The following is a 20,684-nucleotide window of genomic DNA, read 5'->3' on the forward strand; positions in this document are numbered from 1 at the left end:
CTGGGTGTGTGCTGGCAGACTCTCCCTCTGTCTCTCCAAAGGGCTAAGTGGGGTCCTGTCCTCTATCAGAGCATTCCCGGTGTGTGTGCTGTGTGTCGGTACGCGTGTGTCGACATGTATGAGGAGGAAAATGATGTGGAGGCGGAGCAGTTGCCTGTGTTGGTGATGTCACCCCCTAGGGAGTCGACACCTGACTGGATGATTGTATTTAAACAATTAAGTGATAATGTCAGCAATTTGCAAAAAACTGTTGACGACATGAGACAGCCGGCAAATCAATTAGTGCCTGTCCAGGCGTCTCAGACACCGTCAGGGGCGCTAAAACGCCCGTTACCTCAGTGGGTCGACACAGACCCTGACACAGATACTGAGTCTAGTGTCGACGGTGACGAGACAAACGTAATGTCCAGTAGGGCCACACGTTACATGATCACGGCAATGAAAGAGGCATTGAACCTTTCTGACACTACAAGTACCACAAAGAAGGGTATTATGTGGGGTGTGAAAAAACTACCAATAGTTTTTCCTGAGTCAGAGGAAATAAATGAGGTGTGTGATAAAGCGTGGGTTTCCCCCGATAAAAAACAGCTAATTTCTAAAAAATTATTAGCATTATATCCCTTCCCGCCAGAGGTTAGGGCGCGTTGGGAAACACCCCCTAGGGTAGATAAGGCGCTCACACGTTTATCTAAACAAGTAGCGTTACCGTCTCCTGATACGGCCACCCTCAAAGAACCAGCTGATAGAAGGCTGGAAAATATCCTAAAAAGTATATACACACATACTGGTGTTATACTGCGACCAGTAATCGCCTCAGCCTGGATGTGCAGTGCTGGAGTCGCATGGTCGGATTCCCTGACTGAGAATATTGATACCCTGGATAGGGACAATATTTTGTTAACTATAGAACATTTAAAGGATGCATTACTATATATGCGTGATGCACAGAGGGATATTTGCACCCTGGCATCAAGAGTAAGTGCTATGTCCATCTCTGCCAGAAGAGCGTTATGGACGCGACAGTGGTCAGGGGATGCGGATTCCAAACGGCACATGGAAGTATTGCCGTATAAAGGGGAGGAGTTATTTGGGGCTGGTCTATCGGACCTGGTGGCCACGGCAACGGCTGGAAAATCCACCTTTTTACCCCAGGTCACTTCACATCAGCAGAAAAAGACACCGTCTTTTCAAACTCAGTCCTTTCGTTCCCATAAGTACAAGCGAGCAAAAGGCCACTCCTTTCTGCCCCGGGGCAGAGGAAGAGGAAAAAGACTGCACCATGCAGCCGCTTCCCAGGAGCAGAAGCCCTCCCCTGCTTCTGCCAAGTCTTCAGCATGACGCTGGGGCTTTACAAGCAGACTCAGATATGGTGGGGGCCCGTCTCAAGAATTTCAACGCGCAGTGGGCTCACTCGCAAGTGGATCCCTGGATTCTACAGGTAGTATCGCAGGGGTACAAACTGGAATTCGAGGCGTTTCCCCCTCGTCGGTTCCTGAAGTCTGCTTTACCAAAGTCTCCCTCCGACAGGGAGGCAGTTTTGGAAGCCATTCACAAGCTGTATTCCCAGCAGGTGATAATCAAGGTACCCCTCCTGCAACAAGGAAAGGGGTATTATTCCACGCTGTTTGTGGTACCGAAGCCGGACGGCTCGGTGAGACCAATTTTAAATCTGAAATCCTTGAACACTTACATAAAAAGGTTCAAATTCAAGATGGAGTCACTCAGAGCAGTGATAGCGAACCTGGAAGAAGGGGACTATATGGTGTCTCTGGACATCAAAGATGCTTATCTCCACGTCCCAATATACCCTTCTCACCAAGGGTACCTCAAGTTTGTAGTACAAAACTGTCATTATCAGTTTCAGACGCTGCCGTTTGGATTGTCCACGGCACCTCGGGTCTTTACCAAGGTAATGGCCGAAATGATGATTCTTCTACGAAGAAAAGGCATTTTAATTATCCCTTACTTGGACGATCTCCTGATAAGGGCAAGATCCAGGGAACAGTTAGAAGTCGGAGTAGCACTATCTCAGGTAGTGTTACGTCAGCACGGGTGGATTCTAAATATTCCAAAATCGCAGCTGATTCCAACGACACGTCTACTGTTCCTAGGAATGATTCTGGACACAGTCCAGAAGAAGGTGTTTCTCCCGGAGGAGAAGGCCAGGGAGTTATCCGAGCTAGTCAGGAACCTCCTAAAACCAGGCCAGGTCTCAGTGCATCAGTGCACGAGGGTCCTGGGAAAAATGGTGGCTTCTTACGAAGCGATTCCATTCGGAAGATTCCATGCAAGAACGTTTCAGTGGGATCTACTGGACAAATGGTCCGGATCGCATCTGCAGATGCATCAGCGGATAACCCTGTCGCCAAGGACAAGGGTGTCTCTCCTGTGGTGGCTGCAGAGTGCTCATCTACTAGAGGGCCGCAGATTTGGCATTCAGGATTGGATCCTGGTAACCACGGATGCCAGCCTGAGAGGCTGGGGAGCAGTCACACAGGGAAGGAATTTCCAGGGCTTGTGGTCAAGCATGGAAACATCTCTTCATATAAACATTCTGGAACTAAGGGCCATTTACAATGCCCTAAGTCAAGCAAAACCTCTGCTTCAGGGTCAGGCGGTGTTGATCCAATCGGACAACATCACGTCAGTCGCCCACGTAAACAGACAGGGCGGCACGAGAAGCAGGAGGGCAATGGCAGAAGCTGCAAGGATTCTTCGCTGGGCGGAAAATCATGTGATAGCACTGTCAGCAGTGTTCATTCCGGGAGTGGACAACTGGGAAGCAGACTTCCTCAGCAGACACGACCTTCACCCGGGAGAGTGGGGACTTCACCCAGAAGTCTTCCACCTGATTGTAAACCGTTGGGAAAAACCAAAGGTGGACATGATGGCGTCACGTCTAAACAAAAAACTGGACAGATATTGCGCCAGGTCAAGGGACCCTCAGGCAATAGCAGTGGACGCTCTGGTAACGCCGTGGGTGTACCAGTCAGTGTATGTGTTCCCTCCTCTGCCTCTCATACCAAAAGTACTGAGAATCATAAGAAGGAGAGGAGTAAGAACTATACTCGTGGTTCCGGATTGGCCAAGAAGGACTTGGTACCCGGAACTTCAAGAGATGCTCACGGACGAACCGTGGCCTCTACCTCTAAGAAAGGACCTGCTACTGCAGGGGCCTTGTCTGTTCCAAGACTTACCGCGGCTGCGTTTGACGGCATGGCGGTTGAACGCCGGATCCTGAGGGAAAAAGGCATTCCAGAAGAAGTCATTCCTACTCTGGTCAAAGCCAGGAAGGACGTAACCGCAAAACATTATCACCGCATTTGGCGTAAATATGTTGCGTGGTGTGAGGCCAAGAAGGCCCCTACAGAGGAATTTCAACTGGGTCGTTTCCTTCATTTCCTGCAAACAGGACTGTCTATGGGCCTAAAATTAGGGTCCATTAAGGTTCAAATTTCGGCCCTGTCGATTTTCTTCCAGAAAGAACTGGCTTCAGTACCTGAAGTTCAGACATTTGTAAAAGGGGTGCTGCACATACAGCCTCCTTTTGTGCCTCCAGTGGCACCTTGGGATCTCAATGTGGTGTTGAGTTTTCTAAAGTCACATTGGTTTGAACCACTTTCCACTGTGGACTTAAAATATCTCACATGGAAGGTGTCGATGCTGTTAGCCTTGGCTTCAGCCAGGCGTGTGTCAGAATTGGCGGCTTTATCATATAAAAGCCCTTACTTAATTTTTCATTCTGACAGGGCGGAATTGAGGACTCGTCCTCAATTTCTACCTAAGGTGGTTTCTGCATTTCACATGAACCAACCTATTGTGGTACCTGCAGCTACCAGGGACTTAGAGGACTCTAAGTTGCTTGACGTTGTCAGGGCCTTGAAAATATATGTTTCCAGGACGGCTGGAGTCAGAAAATCTGACTCGCTGTTTATCCTGTATGCACCCAACAAGCTGGGTGCTCCTGCTTCTAAGCAGACGATTGCTCGTTGGATTTGTAGTACAATTCAGCTTGCACATTCTGTGGCAGGATTGCCACAGCCAAAATCAGTAAAAGCCCATTCCACAAGGAAAGTGGGCTCATCTTGGGCGGCTGCCCGAGGGGTCTCGGCTTTACAACTTTGCCGAGCAGCTACTTGGTCAGGGGCAAACACGTTTGCTAAATTCTACAAATTTGATACCCTGGCTGAGGAGGACCTGGAGTTCTCTCATTCGGTGCTGCAGAGTCATCCGCACTCTCCCGCCCGTTTGGGAGCTTTGGTATAATCCCCATGGTCATTACGGAGTCCCAGCATCCACTAGGACGTCAGAGAAAATAAGATTTTACTTACCGATAAATCTATTTCTCGTAGTCCGTAGTGGATGCTGGGCGCCCATCCCTAGTGCGGATTGTCTGCAATACTTGTATATAGTTATTGTTACAAAAATTCGGGTTATTATTGTTGTGAGCCATCTTTTCAGAGGCTCCTTTGCGTTTATCATACTGTTAACTGGGTTCAGATCACAAGTTGTACGGTGTGATTGGTGTGGCTGGTATGAGTCTTACCCGGGATTCAATATCCTTCCTTATTATGTACGCTCGTCCGGGCACAGTATCCTAACTGAGGCTTGGAGGAGGGTCATAGGGGGAGGAGCCAGTGCACACCACCTGATCCTTAAGCTTTTATTTTGTGCCCTGTCTCCTGCGGAGCCGCTATTCCCCATGGTCCTTACGGAGTCCCAGCATCCACTACGGACTACGAGAAATAGATTTATCGGTAAGTAAAATCTTATTTTTTTACTACCACGGGGACACAGCTTAGACCGCTTATTGCGTCAGCGTGGGTTAGTAGCGCCATTGAAAAATGGGCTGAAAGTTTATCTGCGGATTTAGATACTCTCGATAGGGATAGCATCCTAGTGACGCTTGGTTATATCAGGGATGCGGCTGCGTACTTGAAAGAGGCTGCAAGAGATGCTGGCCTCCTGGGGCTAAGGCTAATGCTATGTCAATTGCGGCCAGGCGTGCGCTATGGACTCATCAATGGAATGCTGACGCTGATTCCAAGAAAAATATGGAGTCCCTTTAAGGGTGGGGAACTGTTTGGTGATGGCCTTGCTGATTTAGTATCAGCGGCCACAGTGGGTAAATCTACTTATTTACCTAATGCTCCTGCGCAACAGAAGAAACCGCACTATCAAATGCAGTCCTTTCGGCCCAATAAATATAGAAAAGGCCGAGGTAACTTTTTTCCTCGCTACCAGAGGTAGAGGAAGGGGCAAGAGAACTCCCGCCTCCTCGAGTTCACAAGAGCAGAAGTCCTCCCCAGGTTCCGCCAAATCCACCGCATGACGTAGGGTCTCCCTTACAGGAGACCGCACCGGTGGGGGCACGTCTAAGGCTTTTCAGTCAGGTTTGGGTTCGCTCGGACCTGGACCCTTGGGTGTTACAAGAAAACAAAATTAATCAACACCCAAGGCGCAAATACACTTATGCAGCTTATTGAGTAAATGAGAGCCACCTAACCCTCGTATATGACAATAGTAAACGAAAAAAAACCTCAAATAATAGCGCTCAATGTAGTTTCATAAAAAACAACTGGAAAAATACTTATAGTCCATATATATATCAGAAGTCCAATCTCAAGGCAATTCCTCCTTTGGTTGTCTAGAGGCGGTCAGATTTTCCACTTCATACGATGTGTCAACAACATATGTGGACAAAAATGAAAATATGCATCATGGTATAGTACGTCTTTAAAACCCAGAATATGCACAATGCAACCCAAGAATCGACTTTCAAAGAAGATGGATGGCGTACCCCACTCACAGTGGTTAAGAACGTTCTTCACACATAAAGGTATCTTTAAATCCACCCAATGATTAGAAGTGCAGTGTAAAGTGCAGTGCGTACCATTACTCACTCAGAATGAGATGTGAATCCTCCCGTAACGGTTTCTTTATATCAGGCTCCAGAAATATCACCAGGGGTGGGATACTTTAAAAACACTTTAATAACATAAAATAAAATACAAACAGTGGACCTTTACACACAAATGGTTCGAGGCAGACAGTGAATATTGCTAATGAGGCCGCCGGCCGAAAACGGCACTAATCAGCAGGATGGTATAGCCACAAATCCAACCTCAATAACCAAATAGTGCAGGACCCACCTGTATGCACTCATCCAACGCGTTTCTCCCCGTAAATGGGGATTTTTCAAGGATCAAGAGTGCTATACTGACGTGGGTATTTATAAGAACAAACCGGAAATTGAAAACAGAACAGCTGGTTCCAATAACAGTAATGGTTGCTATGGTAACACGTTTGCACGTGTACCCAGCATCCTTTGCAGATCTAAATTGACTCCGGGAATTACCGTTCCCATCGCGGGCGACCACTTCCGCCCTCACTGATGTGATTTCCCGTCCGCGTTACCATGGTAACCGCCCTTAGTCGCGGACGGACATGTGTCCTGGTATGCCCTCTATGTCGCATTACTGACGGACATTTCCACCCTCCCTGTACTTGCGATCTGACGTGGGCCTAACGTAACCTATGACTCCCAATGTTGACATACATTTCCGCCCACACGGCTGCCCTGACTCCACTATCATAAAGCTAAATACGGGACTTATAAAATTACAAACGGCCCCAATAAATTGAAAGATCTACATACACATACATCACTGTAGTGAACCAATGTGTATATTTAGAACAAAGACTCCTTTTTCTATGTCCATAGTGATCTGCATATTTCCCGTACTAATGAACTAACTTCCTATGTACTAAACAGCTCATATTAATTTAGCTGTTGCTAAAAACAACCGTTTAAAAGAATAAATTTAATTTTAATATAATGGCTATATGGTGAATCTCTAAATAGCATGTGAATAAATGATATTAAAATTTGATATTGAAATTTAAATAAAGAAGACACCTTGATAACATGAAGTTGGATTTGGGCGACTGTAACAGTATTATAAAAACCATCTGAGTTCAAACTCATGGTTAAGACCTCCCGGTGCGAGTGTTTGTAAATTAAAAATCCACTTCATTTCGCTTTTTGCTAGTCTGATGTCCCTATCATTATTCCTCCATTGCACCTTAGTTAATTCAATACCACAAAATGAAACTATATGGTCAGTTGAACAATTATGGACCTCTTTAAAATGAAGTGAAAAGGGATGAGTGACCAACCCCTTGCGTATATTCCGTAGGTGTTCTGCCCAACGTATTTTTAGTGTCCTACTAGTTTTGCCTACGTATAGTTTGTTACATGAGCACTGTATCACGTACACTGTGTATTTGCTATTACACGTGATAAATTGTTGAATCTTGAATTCCTTATCGTTCCATAGGAACGCGTTCAACTTTCTATTTTTCGATGGACAGCTCCTACACATTGCACAGTCGCCACATCTATGAAATCCCTGATTTCTCACCATACCTCCTAAGGGTCTCTCAACATATGCACTGGATGTTAATTTGTCTTTCAAGTTTGGCGCTCTTTTATAAATAAATTTGGGTTTTTCAGGCAACATGGAGGACAAAACTGGATCTTTCTTTAGCAGGTGCCAGTTTCTTTGGAATACATTTTCTATATGTTTATGGTACCCATTGTACTGTGTGATGAAGGCCAGATTGTGAACTTTCTCTGTTGGGGGTTCCTTTACTTTGGTTGTCAGCAAAGTCTCCCTGTCCACAACTGCTATTTTTTCTAAGGATTCCTGAAGACGTAGGGGTTTGTATCCTTTTTGTTCAAATCTTTTTTTCATGGTGAGTGCCTCTGTAATAAATTTGTCTTTTTCCGAACAGTTTCGCCTCAAGCGCGTAAACTGTCCCTCAGGCACATTTTTCAACCATATTGGTAAGTGATTGCTTTGAGTGCTAATGTAGGTATTTGAGTCTGTTGGTTTAATATAAACCGTAGACTCAACCTTATTGTCAACAACATATAAGCAAAGATCCAGAAAATTCACCTCAGAGATACTGTATTTAAAAGTTAAAACAATCCCCAAGTCGTTGGTGTTTAAATGATGACAGAAATTCTCCAAAGACACCAAATCACCTCTCCAGATGAAGAGTACATCGTCTATGTACCGCCACCACTGGACCAGGCTCGACCCCCAACCATGCTCACCCCAAACCGAGGTGTCCTCCCATCTGGACATGAAGAGGTTTGCATAGCTGGGGGCGAACCTGGTCCCCATGGCGGTACCGACCTCCTGGTTATAATACTCGCCATTGAAATTAAAATGATTATTTTGCAAAATAAAAGATATGCCCCGAAGCATATCTTTTATTTTGCATGGTTGGGGGTCGAGCCTGGTCCAGTGGTGGCGGTACATAGACGATGTACTCTTCATCTGGAGAGGTGATTTGGTGTCTTTGGAGAATTTCTGTCATCATTTAAACACCAACGACTTGGGGATTGTTTTAACTTTTAAATACAGTATCTCTGAGGTGAATTTTCTGGATCTTTGCTTATATGTTGTTGACAATAAGGTTGAGTCTACGGTTTATATTAAACCAACAGACTCAAATACCTACATTAGCACTCAAAGCAATCACTTACCAATATGGTTGAAAAATGTGCCTGAGGGACAGTTTACGCGCTTGAGGCGAAACTGTTCGGAAAAAGACAAATTTATTACAGAGGCACTCACCATGAAAAAAAGATTTGAACAAAAAGGATACAAACCCCTACGTCTTCAGGAATCCTTAGAAAAAATAGCAGTTGTGGACAGGGAGACTTTGCTGACAACCAAAGTAAAGGAACCCCCAACAGAGAAAGTTCACAATCTGGCCTTCATCACACAGTACAATGGGTACCATAAACATATAGAAAATGTATTCCAAAGAAACTGGCACCTGCTAAAGAAAGATCCAGTTTTGTCCTCCATGTTGCCTGAAAAACCCAAATTTATTTATAAAAGAGCGCCAAACTTGAAAGACAAATTAACATCCAGTGCATATGTTGAGAGACCCTTAGGAGGTATGGTGAGAAATCAGGGATTTCATAGATGTGGCGACTGTGCAATGTGTAGGAGCTGTCCATCGAAAAATAGAAAGTTGAACGCGTTCCTATGGAACGATAAGGAATTCAAGATTCAACAATTTATCACGTGTAATAGCAAATACACAGTGTACGTGATACAGTGCTCATGTAACAAACTATACGTAGGCAAAACTAGTAGGACACTAAAAATACGTTGGGCAGAACACCTACGGAATATACGCAAGGGGTTGGTCACTCATCCCTTTTCACTTCATTTTAAAGAGGTCCATAATTGTTCAACTGACCATATAGTTTCATTTTGTGGTATTGAATTAACTAAGGTGCAATGGAGGAATAATGATAGGGACATCAGACTAGCAAAAAGCGAAATGAAGTGGATTTTTAATTTACAAACACTCGCACCGGGAGGTCTTAACCATGAGTTTGAACTCAGATGGTTTTTATAATACTGTTACAGTCGCCCAAATCCAACTTCATGTTATCAAGGTGTCTTCTTTATTTAAATTTCAATATCAAATTTTAATATCATTTATTCACATGCTATTTAGAGATTCACCATATAGCCATTATATTAAAATTAAATTTATTCTTTTAAACGGTTGTTTTTAGCAACAGCTAAATTAATATGAGCTGTTTAGTACATAGGAAGTTAGTTCATTAGTACTGGAAATATGCAGATCACTATGGACATAGAAAAAGGAGTCTTTGTTCTAAATATACACATTGGTTCACTACAGTGATGTATGTGTATGTAGATCTTTCAATTTATTGGGGCCGTTTGTAATTTTATAAGTCCCGTATTTAGCTTTATGATAGTGGAGTCAGGGCAGCCGTGTGGGCGGAAATGTATGTCAACATTGGGAGTCATAGGTTACGTTAGGCCCACGTCAGATCGCAAGTACAGGGAGGGCGGAAATGTCCGTCAGTAATGCGACATAGAGGGCATACCAGGACACATGTCCGTCCGCGACTAAGGGCGGTTACCATGGTAACGCGGACGGGAAATCACATCAGTGAGGGCGGAAGTGGTCGCCCGCGATGGGAACGGTAATTCCCGCAGTCAATTTAGATCTGCAAAGGATGCTGGGTACACGTGCAAACGTGTTACCATAGCAACCATTACTGTTATTGGAACCAGCTGTTCTGTTTTCAATTTCCGGTTTGTTCTTATAAATACCCACGCCAGTATAGCACTCTTGATCCTTGAAAAAGCCCCATTTACGGGGAGAAACGCGTTGGATGAGTGCATACAGGTGGGTCCTGCACTATTTGGTTATTGAGGTTGGATTTGTGGCTATACCATCCTGCTGATTAGTGCCGTTTTCGGCCGGCGGCCTCATTAGCAACATTCACTGTCTGCCTCGAACCATTTGTGTGTAAAGGTCCACTGTTTGTATTTTATTTTATGTTATTAAAGTGTTTTTAAAGTATCCCACCCCTGGTGATATTTCTGGAACCTGATATAAAGAAACCGTTACGGGAGGATTCGCATCTCATTCTGAGTGAGTAATGGTACGCACTGCACTTTACACTGCACTTCTAATCATTGGGTGGATTTAAAGATACCTTTATGTGTGAAGAACGTTCTTAACCACTGTGAGTGGGGTACGCCATCCATCTTCTTTGAAAGTCGATTCTTGGGTTGCATTGTGCATATTCTGGGTTTTAAAGACGTACTATACCATGATGCATATTTTCATTTTTGTCCACATATGTTGTTGACACATCGTATGAAGTGGAAAATCTGACCGCCTTGGGTGTTACAAATTGTGACCCAAGGGTACAAACTGGAATTCCAAGACGTTCCCCCTCGCCGTTTTTTCAAATCACCCTTACCAGTTTCGCTTCCAGACAGAGTTCTAGCCTGTGGAGCAATACAAAAATTACGTCAAAATCAGGTTGTGATCCCGGTCCCCCGGGCGCAACAAGGGGAAGGGTTTTATTCAAGCCTATTTGTAGTGCCGAAGCCGGATGGCTCGGTACGACCAATCCTCAACCTAAAATCTCTAAATTTTTTCCTGAAGAAATTCAAATTCAAGATGGAGTCTCTCCGAGCGGTGATCTCCAGCCTGGAGGAGGGGGAATTCATGGTGTCTTTGGACATAAAGGATGCCTACCTTCATGTTCCCATTAATCCACCTCATCAGAGATATCTCCGGTTTGCAATCTAGGATACTCATTACCAATTTCAGACGTTGCCGTTTGGCCTGGCCACGGCTCCGAGGATTTTCACAAAAGTCATGGTAGAAATGATGGTTCTCCTCAGAAAAAGAGGAGTTACAATTATCCCGTACTTGGACGATCTCCTGATAAAGGCGAGGTCCAAGGAAAAACTGGTACAGGACATTGCACTGTCGCTGTCGCTTCTACAACAGCACGGCTGGCTCTTGAACCTGCCGAAATCACACTTAATTCCAACAACCCGGTTGGCATTTGGGTATGATTCTGGACACGGTCCAGCTGAGAGTGTTCCTCCCTCCGGAGAAAGCACTGGAAATTCAGAGTTTGGTAAAACTCATTATGAAACCACCAACTGTCTCCATTCATCAAGGCATTCGATTGCTGGGGAAGATGGTGGCGGCATACGAGGCCCTCCAATTCGGGAGGTTCCATGCCAGAGTGTTTCAGTGGGACCTGTTGGACAAATGGTCCAGATCCCACCTTCATATGCACAGGAGGATAGTTCTATCCCCCAACACCAGAATCTCACTCCTGTGGTGGCTACACAACTCTCACCTCTTGGAAGGACGCAGATTCGGGATCCAAGACTGGATCCTAGTGACCACGGATGCAAGTCTCCGGGGTTGGGGAGCAGTCACACAAGGGGTGATCTTCCAAGGAAGATGGTCAAGTCAGGAAACTCTTCTTCACATAAACGTGCTGAAGTTGAGGGCCATGTACAACGGCCTTCTACAAGCGGAGCATCTTCTTCGAAACCGACCTGTCCTGATCCAATCGGACAATGTGACAGCACTAGCGTACATAAACCGCCAAGGCGGCACAAAGAGCAGAACAGCAATGGCAGAAGCCACAAAGATTCTTCGCTGGGCAGAGACTCGGGTAAGCGCTCTGTCGGCAATTTTCCTTCCGGGAGTGGACAACTGGGAAGCAGACTTCCTCAGCAGGCACGATCTACATCCAGGAGAGTGGAGCCTCCATCAGGAGGTCTTCTCCCTACTAACGAATCTATGGGGGGTTCCCCACATAGACATGATGGCGTCCCGCCACAACAAAAAAACTACTAAAGTATTGTTCCCGGTCCAGGGACCCTCAGGCGGCGGCAGTGGATGCACTGACGTCACCTTGGGTGTATCCGTCGATGTACGTTTTCCCTCCGCTTCCTCTCATTCCAAAGGTTCTGAGAATCCTAAGAAAATCACAGATTCCAGCGCTCCTTGTAGTTACAGACTGGCCAAGGAGAATTTGGTACCCGGATCTTCAGGAATTGTTAGTCGAAGATCCATGGCCTCTTCCTCTTCGCGAAGATCTGCTGCGGCAGGGGACGTTCGTCTATCAAGACTTACAGCGGCTACGTTTGACGGCATGGCGGTTGAACGCCAGATTTTAGCCCGTAAGGGTATTCCCGATGAAGTCATCCCCACTCTTATCCTTGCTAGGAAGGGTGTGACGTCGAAACACTATCACCGTATTTGGAGGAAATATATTTCCTGGTGCGAGTCCAAGAAAGCTCCAGTGGCGAAGTTTGACCTTGGACGTTTTCTCCATTTTCTACAAAATGGGGTGGATGCGGGCCTTAAATTAGGCTCCATAAAAGTGCAGATTTCTGCTTTGTCAATTTTTTTTCAGAAACAATTGGCCTCACTTCCTGAGGTGCAGACCTTTGTAAAAGAGGTCCTGCACATCCAACCTCCTTTTGTGCCACCTGTGGCACCTTGGGACCTTTAATGTGGTTTTGACATTCCTAAAATCACATTGGTTTGAACCTTTAAGTAAAGTGGAGTTGAAATTCCTCACTTGGAAGGTTGTCATTTTGTTAGCATTGGCATCCGCAAGGCGGGTGTCTGAATTGGCGGCCTTGTCTCACAAGAGCCCTTATTTGATCTTCCATGAAGATAGGGCAGAATTGAGAACTCAGCAACAATTTCTGCCAGAGGTGGTTTCCTCTTTTCATATTAACCAACCTATTGTGGTGCCAGTGGCTACTGGCACTTTGGCTGAGGAAAAGTCTCTGGATGTCGTCAGAGCTTTGAAAATTTACGTTACCAGAACGGCTCCAGTTTGAAAAACAGAGTCTCTGTTTGTGCTATATGCTCCCAATATGGGTATCCTGCTTCCAAGCAGACCATTGCCCGCTGGATGTGTCACACGATTCAGCAGGCTCATTCCACGGCAGGTTTGCCGTTACCTAAATCGGAAAAAGCCCATTCCACTAGGAAGGTGGGCTCGTCCTGGGCGGCTGCCCGGGGTGTCTCGGCATTACAACTTTGCCGAGCTGCTACTTGGTCGGGGTCAAACACGTTTGCTAAGTTTTACAAGTTTGATACCTTGGCCGATGAAGACCTAAAGTTTGGTCAATCGGTGCTGCAGAGTCAGCCGCACTCTCCCGCCCGGTATAGAGCTTTCGTATAATCCCATGGTTCTTTTGGTGTCCCCAACATCCTCAAGGACGTAATAGAAAACAGGATTTTAATACCTACCGGTAAATCCTTTTCTATAAGTCCGTAGAGGATGTTGGGCGCCCGTCCCAGTGCGTACTGTATCTGCAGTTTAGTTGTGGTTACACACAGGTTGTGTTATGGTTTCTTCAGCTTGTTGCTGAATTTTGTTCATGTCCGTTGGCATGTGTTCAGTTGAATGCCATGTTGTTCGGCATGTTTATGGCGTGAGCTGGTATGATGCTCACCTTGTTGTGAATTCCTTTCCTCAAAATGTCCATCTCTCCGGGCACAGTTCCAAACTGAGTCTGGGGAGGGATATAGAGGGAGGAGCCAGGTCACGCCCCCTTTGAAAGTCTTAAAGTGCCCATGTCTCCTGCGGATCCGTCTATATCCCATGGTTCTTTTGGTGTCCCCAACATCCTCTACGGACTTATAGAAAAGGATTTACCGGTAGGTATTAAAATCCTGTTTTAGTTTAGCCCCCCCAGTGGAAATGCCCCAGTAGTTTAGCCCCTGTCAGGGCCGGTTCTTGGCCTTGTGGCGCCCCGGGCAAAGTATAGGGGCGTGGCTTCAAATGGGGGCGTGGTCAGTTACGCCCCCATTTATGCCCCCTGTAGCGACGCTGAAAGAAAAAAAAAAAGAAAAAAAAGTATACTTACCATCCCCGTTCCTGATCCAGACCGCTGCAGACCTCCTCCGCCGGCGGCGCCGCTCTTCTCCTCTCCTCTCCTCTCCTCGATCTATGGGAGAGACGTTATTACGTCTCTCCCATAGAACAGCATAGACACTAGAGGTCAATTATGACCCCTAGTGTCTGTGCCACTATGCTGTGCGGTGCGCGATGACGTCATCGCGCACAGCAAAGGTCCTCTACATGAAGGGAAACTAGACCGTAGCGTCTAGTTTCCCTTCATGGAGAGGACCTTTGCTGTGCGGTGCGCGATGACGTCATCGCGCACCGCACAACTAAGGTCCTCTCAATGAAGAGAAACTAGACGCTACGCGTCTGGTTCCCTTCAAAGCGGGGGGCACAGTGGAGCACTGCGGGGGGCACAGTGGCGGATCTTGCCCTGGTGCGGCGCCCTCCGGATGGCGCCGGTGCCCTCCGGAAGGCGGCGCCCCGGGCAAAAGTACCGCTTGCCCGTGGCAAGATCCGCCACTGGCCCCTGTAGTTATGCCCCCAGTAGTTTAGCCTCCCTGTAGTTTAGCCCTCATGTAGTTTGCCCCATGTAGATAAGCCCCCTTATAGTTTAGCCCCCAGTGGTAATGCCCCCTGTAGTTTAGCCCCCGTAGTTATAGCCCCTGTAGTTATGTCCCCAGTAGTTTAGCCCTCTGCTGCGTCGGACGCACATCGGGTTAGGTGAGCCGGAGGAGGCGGAACTGCGTTCCGTCTCCAAGTGGAACTGACGGAACGCAGTTCTGCCCCGTTCCTTCTCACTTTAACCCCTGGCTTCGTCTGTAACTGTTACAAGCATATATTTTGTAGATTATATTTTACATATAAAAAGTTTGTTGTTGTTTTATTGTTGGAGACGCAGTTTTATTCTCTGTGTCACAGGGTAGTCAATGTTCAGTATGCTACCAACTAGTCAATAGATAGAATATTCTATAGCCTGGATAGTATGATCCAGACTGAATCAGTGGCTGATCCCATGGAGGGAGAAATGACTGGAAATACATTGGCCCTGCACACACAGCCATTCTAACAAACTGATTGCAGCATACATCACAGGTGCTTTCCTGTATTTACCAGCATAAAATAATGTAAAACATGTTTTCATGGTAATTTCCCTTTACGATAGAGGTCTTTGAAATCTATTCCCCATCTGATAACATTTCAGGTGATCTCTGTTAGAGAGAAGATATTCCTAAATGGTTGCTACATATCTCAAGGTGACTTCATCTGCTAGATTAGTCTCGTTTATCCCCCTTCCTAGCTCTGGCTGTTACTCATATACTTAATAGTACATGGCAGGCAGCCAGTATCCTGGGTTCATAGAGTGCACTCTCATAAATTTAGGTCTAGCTCACAAAATGGCTGCCACCTTCCGCAACAGATCACTTTATATGCTGTTTTTAGACATAAGGCAGGAGAAATAATAGCAGAGATTTACAAACTATTTCTTAATTATGAGCACACCATTCTTCACCTACTTCCTGAGAAAGCAGAGAGCTGCAGTGCAGTGTTACTCGTGCAACCACAGACTTGTATATTGTTGCACATACTGTATCGTCTATACTTCAATATGCAGGGCTAGTTTTAACAATGGGGTGGATGGAACTACAGCTCCAGGCCTCCGCATAAAAATAGGCCCATCATCGTGGCAGCATTATTACCAGCTGCCTAACTGGCCACGCAGTCAGCCATACACATTAAGTAGTTAAATAGATTTTCTATTTCTCCCACAAAATTATGCAATTTTCCTATATTTATGTATTTAGGGAGACTGTGGCTGATAGTTTAGGAGGTGTACACACCCACATGTCACTGGCCACACCCACACAGAATTGGTTACGCCTTCAACGCTTCTCAGCATAGGCTCTCTAACCATTTTCACCCACAGGCCCATGTGGTCATTATTCAGGCCCTGCCTATATATGCAGCATGTTAGAAGAAATAGCTATAATTGATGTGTGTCTCATTGTGGTGTTTGCGTAAAACAAACTATCATCATTGACCCATACATCTTTGTATAGGGCTGCTTTCTCACAATTATATGTTCCACGTGCAGGAGCTCTGATATCTGACTCTGCTGACGTATCGTTGACACTTTCCAATGGGGATGAAAAAATGGAGGAGAGGATTCCCAAGTGTGTGGAACCACGCAAGTCTATCGGTGAGATTAATACTGTGGTACCATAGTGAGGTGACTAGTGTATATTTGCTGTACTTGCCTTACCATTTTTATACCTCTCTGTTTTTTGTTGATCAGACCGTGATGCTTATAGTGAGGAGGAGGAGGACGAAGAGCCGTCAGATCCTAAGAAGTCTGATGAGGTAGGTCCAGCCACTAAAAAAACAACATGGCCCATTTACTACAGCTCTGCAAATTTCTGACCTTTTCTCTTTCAGGGCACTGCAAGCAGTGAAGTCAGTGCCACAGAAGAAATGTCCACTCTTGTCAATTACGTGGAACCTGTTAAGTTCAAGTCATTCGACTTAGCCAATAGTGAGTAACCTGGGGGATGAAAGCAGTGGTAGAGTGCTGTAGAAAAAGGGGAGGGACAATGTGTGGAGCCTGTATCCATGGGAGGGTGTAGAACGGACTATGGGGGTTACTCAGGTTTGTAAGCAAACCAAAAAAGTACACAATTGTGCAAAACCATGTGCACTGCAGGTGGGATAGATGTAACATGTGCAGAGAGAGTTAGATTTGGGTGGGTTATAGTGTTTCAGTGCAGGGTAATTACTGGCTGCTTTATTTTTGCACTGCAATTTAGATTTCAGTTTGAACACACCACACCCAAATCTACACATCTATGCTAATGTTACATCTGCCCCTCCTATGGTGCAGCATGGTTTTGCCCATTAGTGTGCTGTTTTGGTTCGCTAACAAACCTGAATAAAGCCCTATAGCAGGTATTAATTGAGTTGCAGATGTTGATGTGGTGTTGATATGCTTAAAATACCTGTATTGAATTTTATCATTAGTCGCATAAATTAAATATAGACTTATACTGTAAGTATAGCGCCACAAAGAGGGTGGGGGCAACTACAAGGGACTCAGGTCAGGGTCCCCAGATCCATTCAGAGTCCCATCTGAGATGGCTTGTGAGTAGCATTAAGTGAATAAGCACACCAAAAGCTTTCTATTGTTACTGGAGGAGACGAGAAGTGGCCTCACGAGGGATCCGAGGTTTCTCTCAGCAACTTTTCTGATAATTCCAATGCCAATAGAGTGACCACATAGTACACCAATCACGTTCCTATTTAAAGTCTGTATGATTTATGATTGGTTGCAAAAGTGCAGGTTTTTTATGGACCCTTTTGTATACAATTAGTACTTTGTACATTTAACAAGATAAAGTGACTAACATGCTTGAGCTATATTTGGACTAATCAACCTTTATTATGTGACTCTATTAGGACTCTAAGTTTGGGCTTGCTTAAAGTCATTCATGAAAAATTACTATTTTTCTTTCCTTTTGGCTGATGTAGTATAATTACACTTCTGTGGTGCCCAGCTCCAAGCTCTGCAAGGGACTTAGGGATCTATTTACTAAGCCTTGGATGGAGATAAAGTGGACGGAGCTAAAGCATCCTAACTGCATGTCACAGACTGGGTTTGAAAAATGACAGGTAGGAGCTGATTGGCTGGTACTTTATCTCCGTCCACTTTATCTCCATCCATAGCTTAGTAAATAGACCCCTTAGGCTTCTGTGCTGCCTGTCATGGACTGTAGAATGAACATGAGGACCCCTTCCATCAAGTCTGTTCCTAATGCCATCAAGTGTAACACCCTCTCAAATCCCTTCCAAACCATTCATGGCAAAATAAAATAATAAAATAGCACTCTCCTTCCCATCTGTATTTGACCAAGGGTAAACACAGGATTTCTACAGTGGCGTTTCCGCAGGCTTGATTTAGAAACCGTAAAGACAAATTGTTGCAGTAAGCCTGAAACGGACACTTTTATTGTAGTTAAATTGTCTGACATACATGTGGTGAATACCAAAGTGTTGCTTACTCACACGGTCTTATCTAGTGAGATTAATAGTATATTAAAAAAAAAAAGAGAGAGTTATGGTAGACTTACCATTGTTAACTTTCTTTCTGCGAGGTACATTGGGTTCCACAGGGAAACATTGGGGGGTAGAGTGGATCTTGATCCAGAGGCATCAACAGGCTAAAGCTTTAGACCGTCCCAAGATGCATTGGGGTCTCCTCTATAACCCCGCCTCCAGGCACTGTGAGCTCAGTTTCGTTAACCAGTCCAATGCAGGAGCAGGTAAGAGAGAAGGTAGATGTTAGTCACATAGAACCACATTCTTACGACAGGAGACGGGACCAGCGGCTAATGCCATACAAACCCATAGAAGCTAGGTGCGTCAGAGTGGGCGCCCTGTGGAACCCAATATACCTCGCAGAAAAAGAGTTAACAATTGTAAGTCTACCATAACTCTCCTTTTCTGCAGCAGGTTGCATTGGTTTCCACAGGGAAACATTGGGATGTCCTAAAACAGTTCCTCAAGGGAGGGGACGCGCCTTAGCGGGTATGAGAATCCGGCGTCCAAAGGAAGCATCCTGGGAGGCGAAAGTATCAAAGGCATAGAACCTAATAAACATTTCACAGAGGACCATGTAGCCGCCTTGCACAATTGTTCTGTGGACGCGCCACGGGCGAGCCACCCAAGAAGGTCCAACAGACCGAGTAGAATGGGCATTAATATCAGCAGGAGCTGGGAGACCAGCCTGCGCATAAGCTTGTACAATCACCATTCTAATCCATCTGGCCAAGGTTTGCTTATTCGCAGGCCAGCCACGTTTGTGAAATCCAAACAAGTCAAAAAGGGAGTCTGACCTCCTGTTTGAGGCAGTCCTCTCCACATATATACAGAGATCCCATACCACTTCCAAAGACCGCTCTTTGGAGGACAAATCATAAGAGATAAAGGCCGGAACCACAATCTCTTGGTTATGGTGAAGAGGTGACACCACCTTAGGTAAATAACCATGCCGAGTCCTAAGAACTGCCCGGTCACAATGAAATATTAGAAAGGGTGGATGATAGGACACTGAGCCTAGGTCCGAAACCCTTATAGCAGAGGCTATAGCCAGTAAAAACAAGGCCTTGGCTGTGAGCCATTTAAGGTCCACCGTCTCAATAGGTTCAAATGGAAACTCTCGCAGGGCATTCAGGACACTCAACAGATCCCATGGAGCCACAGAAGGGACATAGGGAGGCTGAATCCATAAGACACCCTGAGTGAACGTATGAGCGTCGGGTATAGGCGCAACTTTTCTCTGAAACCATACCGACAAGGCAGATATGTGAACCTTGAGGGAACCCAGATGAAGGCCTAAGTCCAGGCCTCTTTGCAGAAAAGCCAGAATTCTGGAAGTTCTGAATCTGTATGCATCATAATTCTTATCAGCACACCAGGTGAAGTAACAATTCCAGACCTTGTAATAGATCTGAGCTGAAGCCGGTTTACGGGATTTTAACATAGTTTGGATGACCGCCTTGGAGAATCCTTTGACTCTCAGGAGTGATGCTTCAAGAGCCACGCCGTGAAAGCCAGCCTGGCCAGGTCTGGATAAAGACAAGGGCCCTGAACGAGGAGGTCTGGGCGCTGAGGAAGTAGAAGAGGATGCTCTGTCGATAGACCCTGCAGGTCTGAGAACCAATGTCTTCTGGGCCATGCTGGAGCGACTAGAGGTAGAAATCCTCCTTCTTGTTTGAACTTCCGCAGGACCCTGGGCAGGAGTGATACTGGAGGGAACACGTAAGGCAGCAGAAAGTTCCATGGAATTGCCACTGCGTCCACAAACGCTGCTTGAGGATACCTGGTCCTTGATCCGAAGACCAGAACCTTGTGCTTGTGTCGAGACGCCATCAGGTCTACGTCTGGTAGGCCCCACTTGTCCACTAGGAGTTGAAAGACTTCTGGATGAAGACTCCACTCTCCGGCATGCACGTCCTGGCAAATGAGGAAGTCTGCTTCCCATTTCAGGACGCCCTGAATGAACACTGCCGATATTGCTGGCAGATGGTGTTCCGCCCAACAAAGGATTTTTGACACTTCCATCATTGCCATGTGGCTTTGAGTGCCGCCTTGAAGGTTTATGTATGCCACCGTGGTGGCGTTGTCTAACCGTACTTGAACAGACCTGCTCTGTACCAGAGGCAGGGCGAGAGATAGCACATTGAACACCACCCGCACCTCCTTAATATTTATTGGGAAGAGTGACTCCTCCTTGGGCCAGCGCACCACATTCCCTCAGACTGACGTCCGTTGTCAGCAGGACCCAGTCGGGGATCCAGAAGGGACTGGTATTTGGAAGAAAGGCAGTCTTAGCAGCCACCAATTCAGACACAATTTTATTTAGGTCTTCCCAAAA

General features: G+C 45.9%; 1 protein-coding gene across 3 annotated transcripts in view; it reads left to right on the top strand.

Annotated features, from left to right (window-relative positions):
* PLCB3 (phospholipase C beta 3) overlaps window positions 1-20,684 on the top strand; it is a 403,369-nt gene that overhangs the window by 335,156 nt on the left and 47,529 nt on the right. For all 3 annotated transcript variants that reach the window (XM_063944960.1, XM_063944959.1, XM_063944961.1), the window contains exons 15-17: window positions 16,353-16,457; window positions 16,554-16,618; window positions 16,694-16,790. In XM_063944960.1, the coding sequence (XP_063801030.1) occupies window positions 16,353-16,457; window positions 16,554-16,618; window positions 16,694-16,790 (267 nt within the window). The remainder of the gene's footprint in view (window positions 1-16,352; window positions 16,458-16,553; window positions 16,619-16,693; window positions 16,791-20,684) is intronic.

This window comes from Pseudophryne corroboree, chromosome 11 (assembly GCF_028390025.1).
Source record: "Pseudophryne corroboree isolate aPseCor3 chromosome 11, aPseCor3.hap2, whole genome shotgun sequence".
Classification (NCBI taxonomy): domain Eukaryota; kingdom Metazoa; phylum Chordata; class Amphibia; order Anura; family Myobatrachidae; genus Pseudophryne; species Pseudophryne corroboree.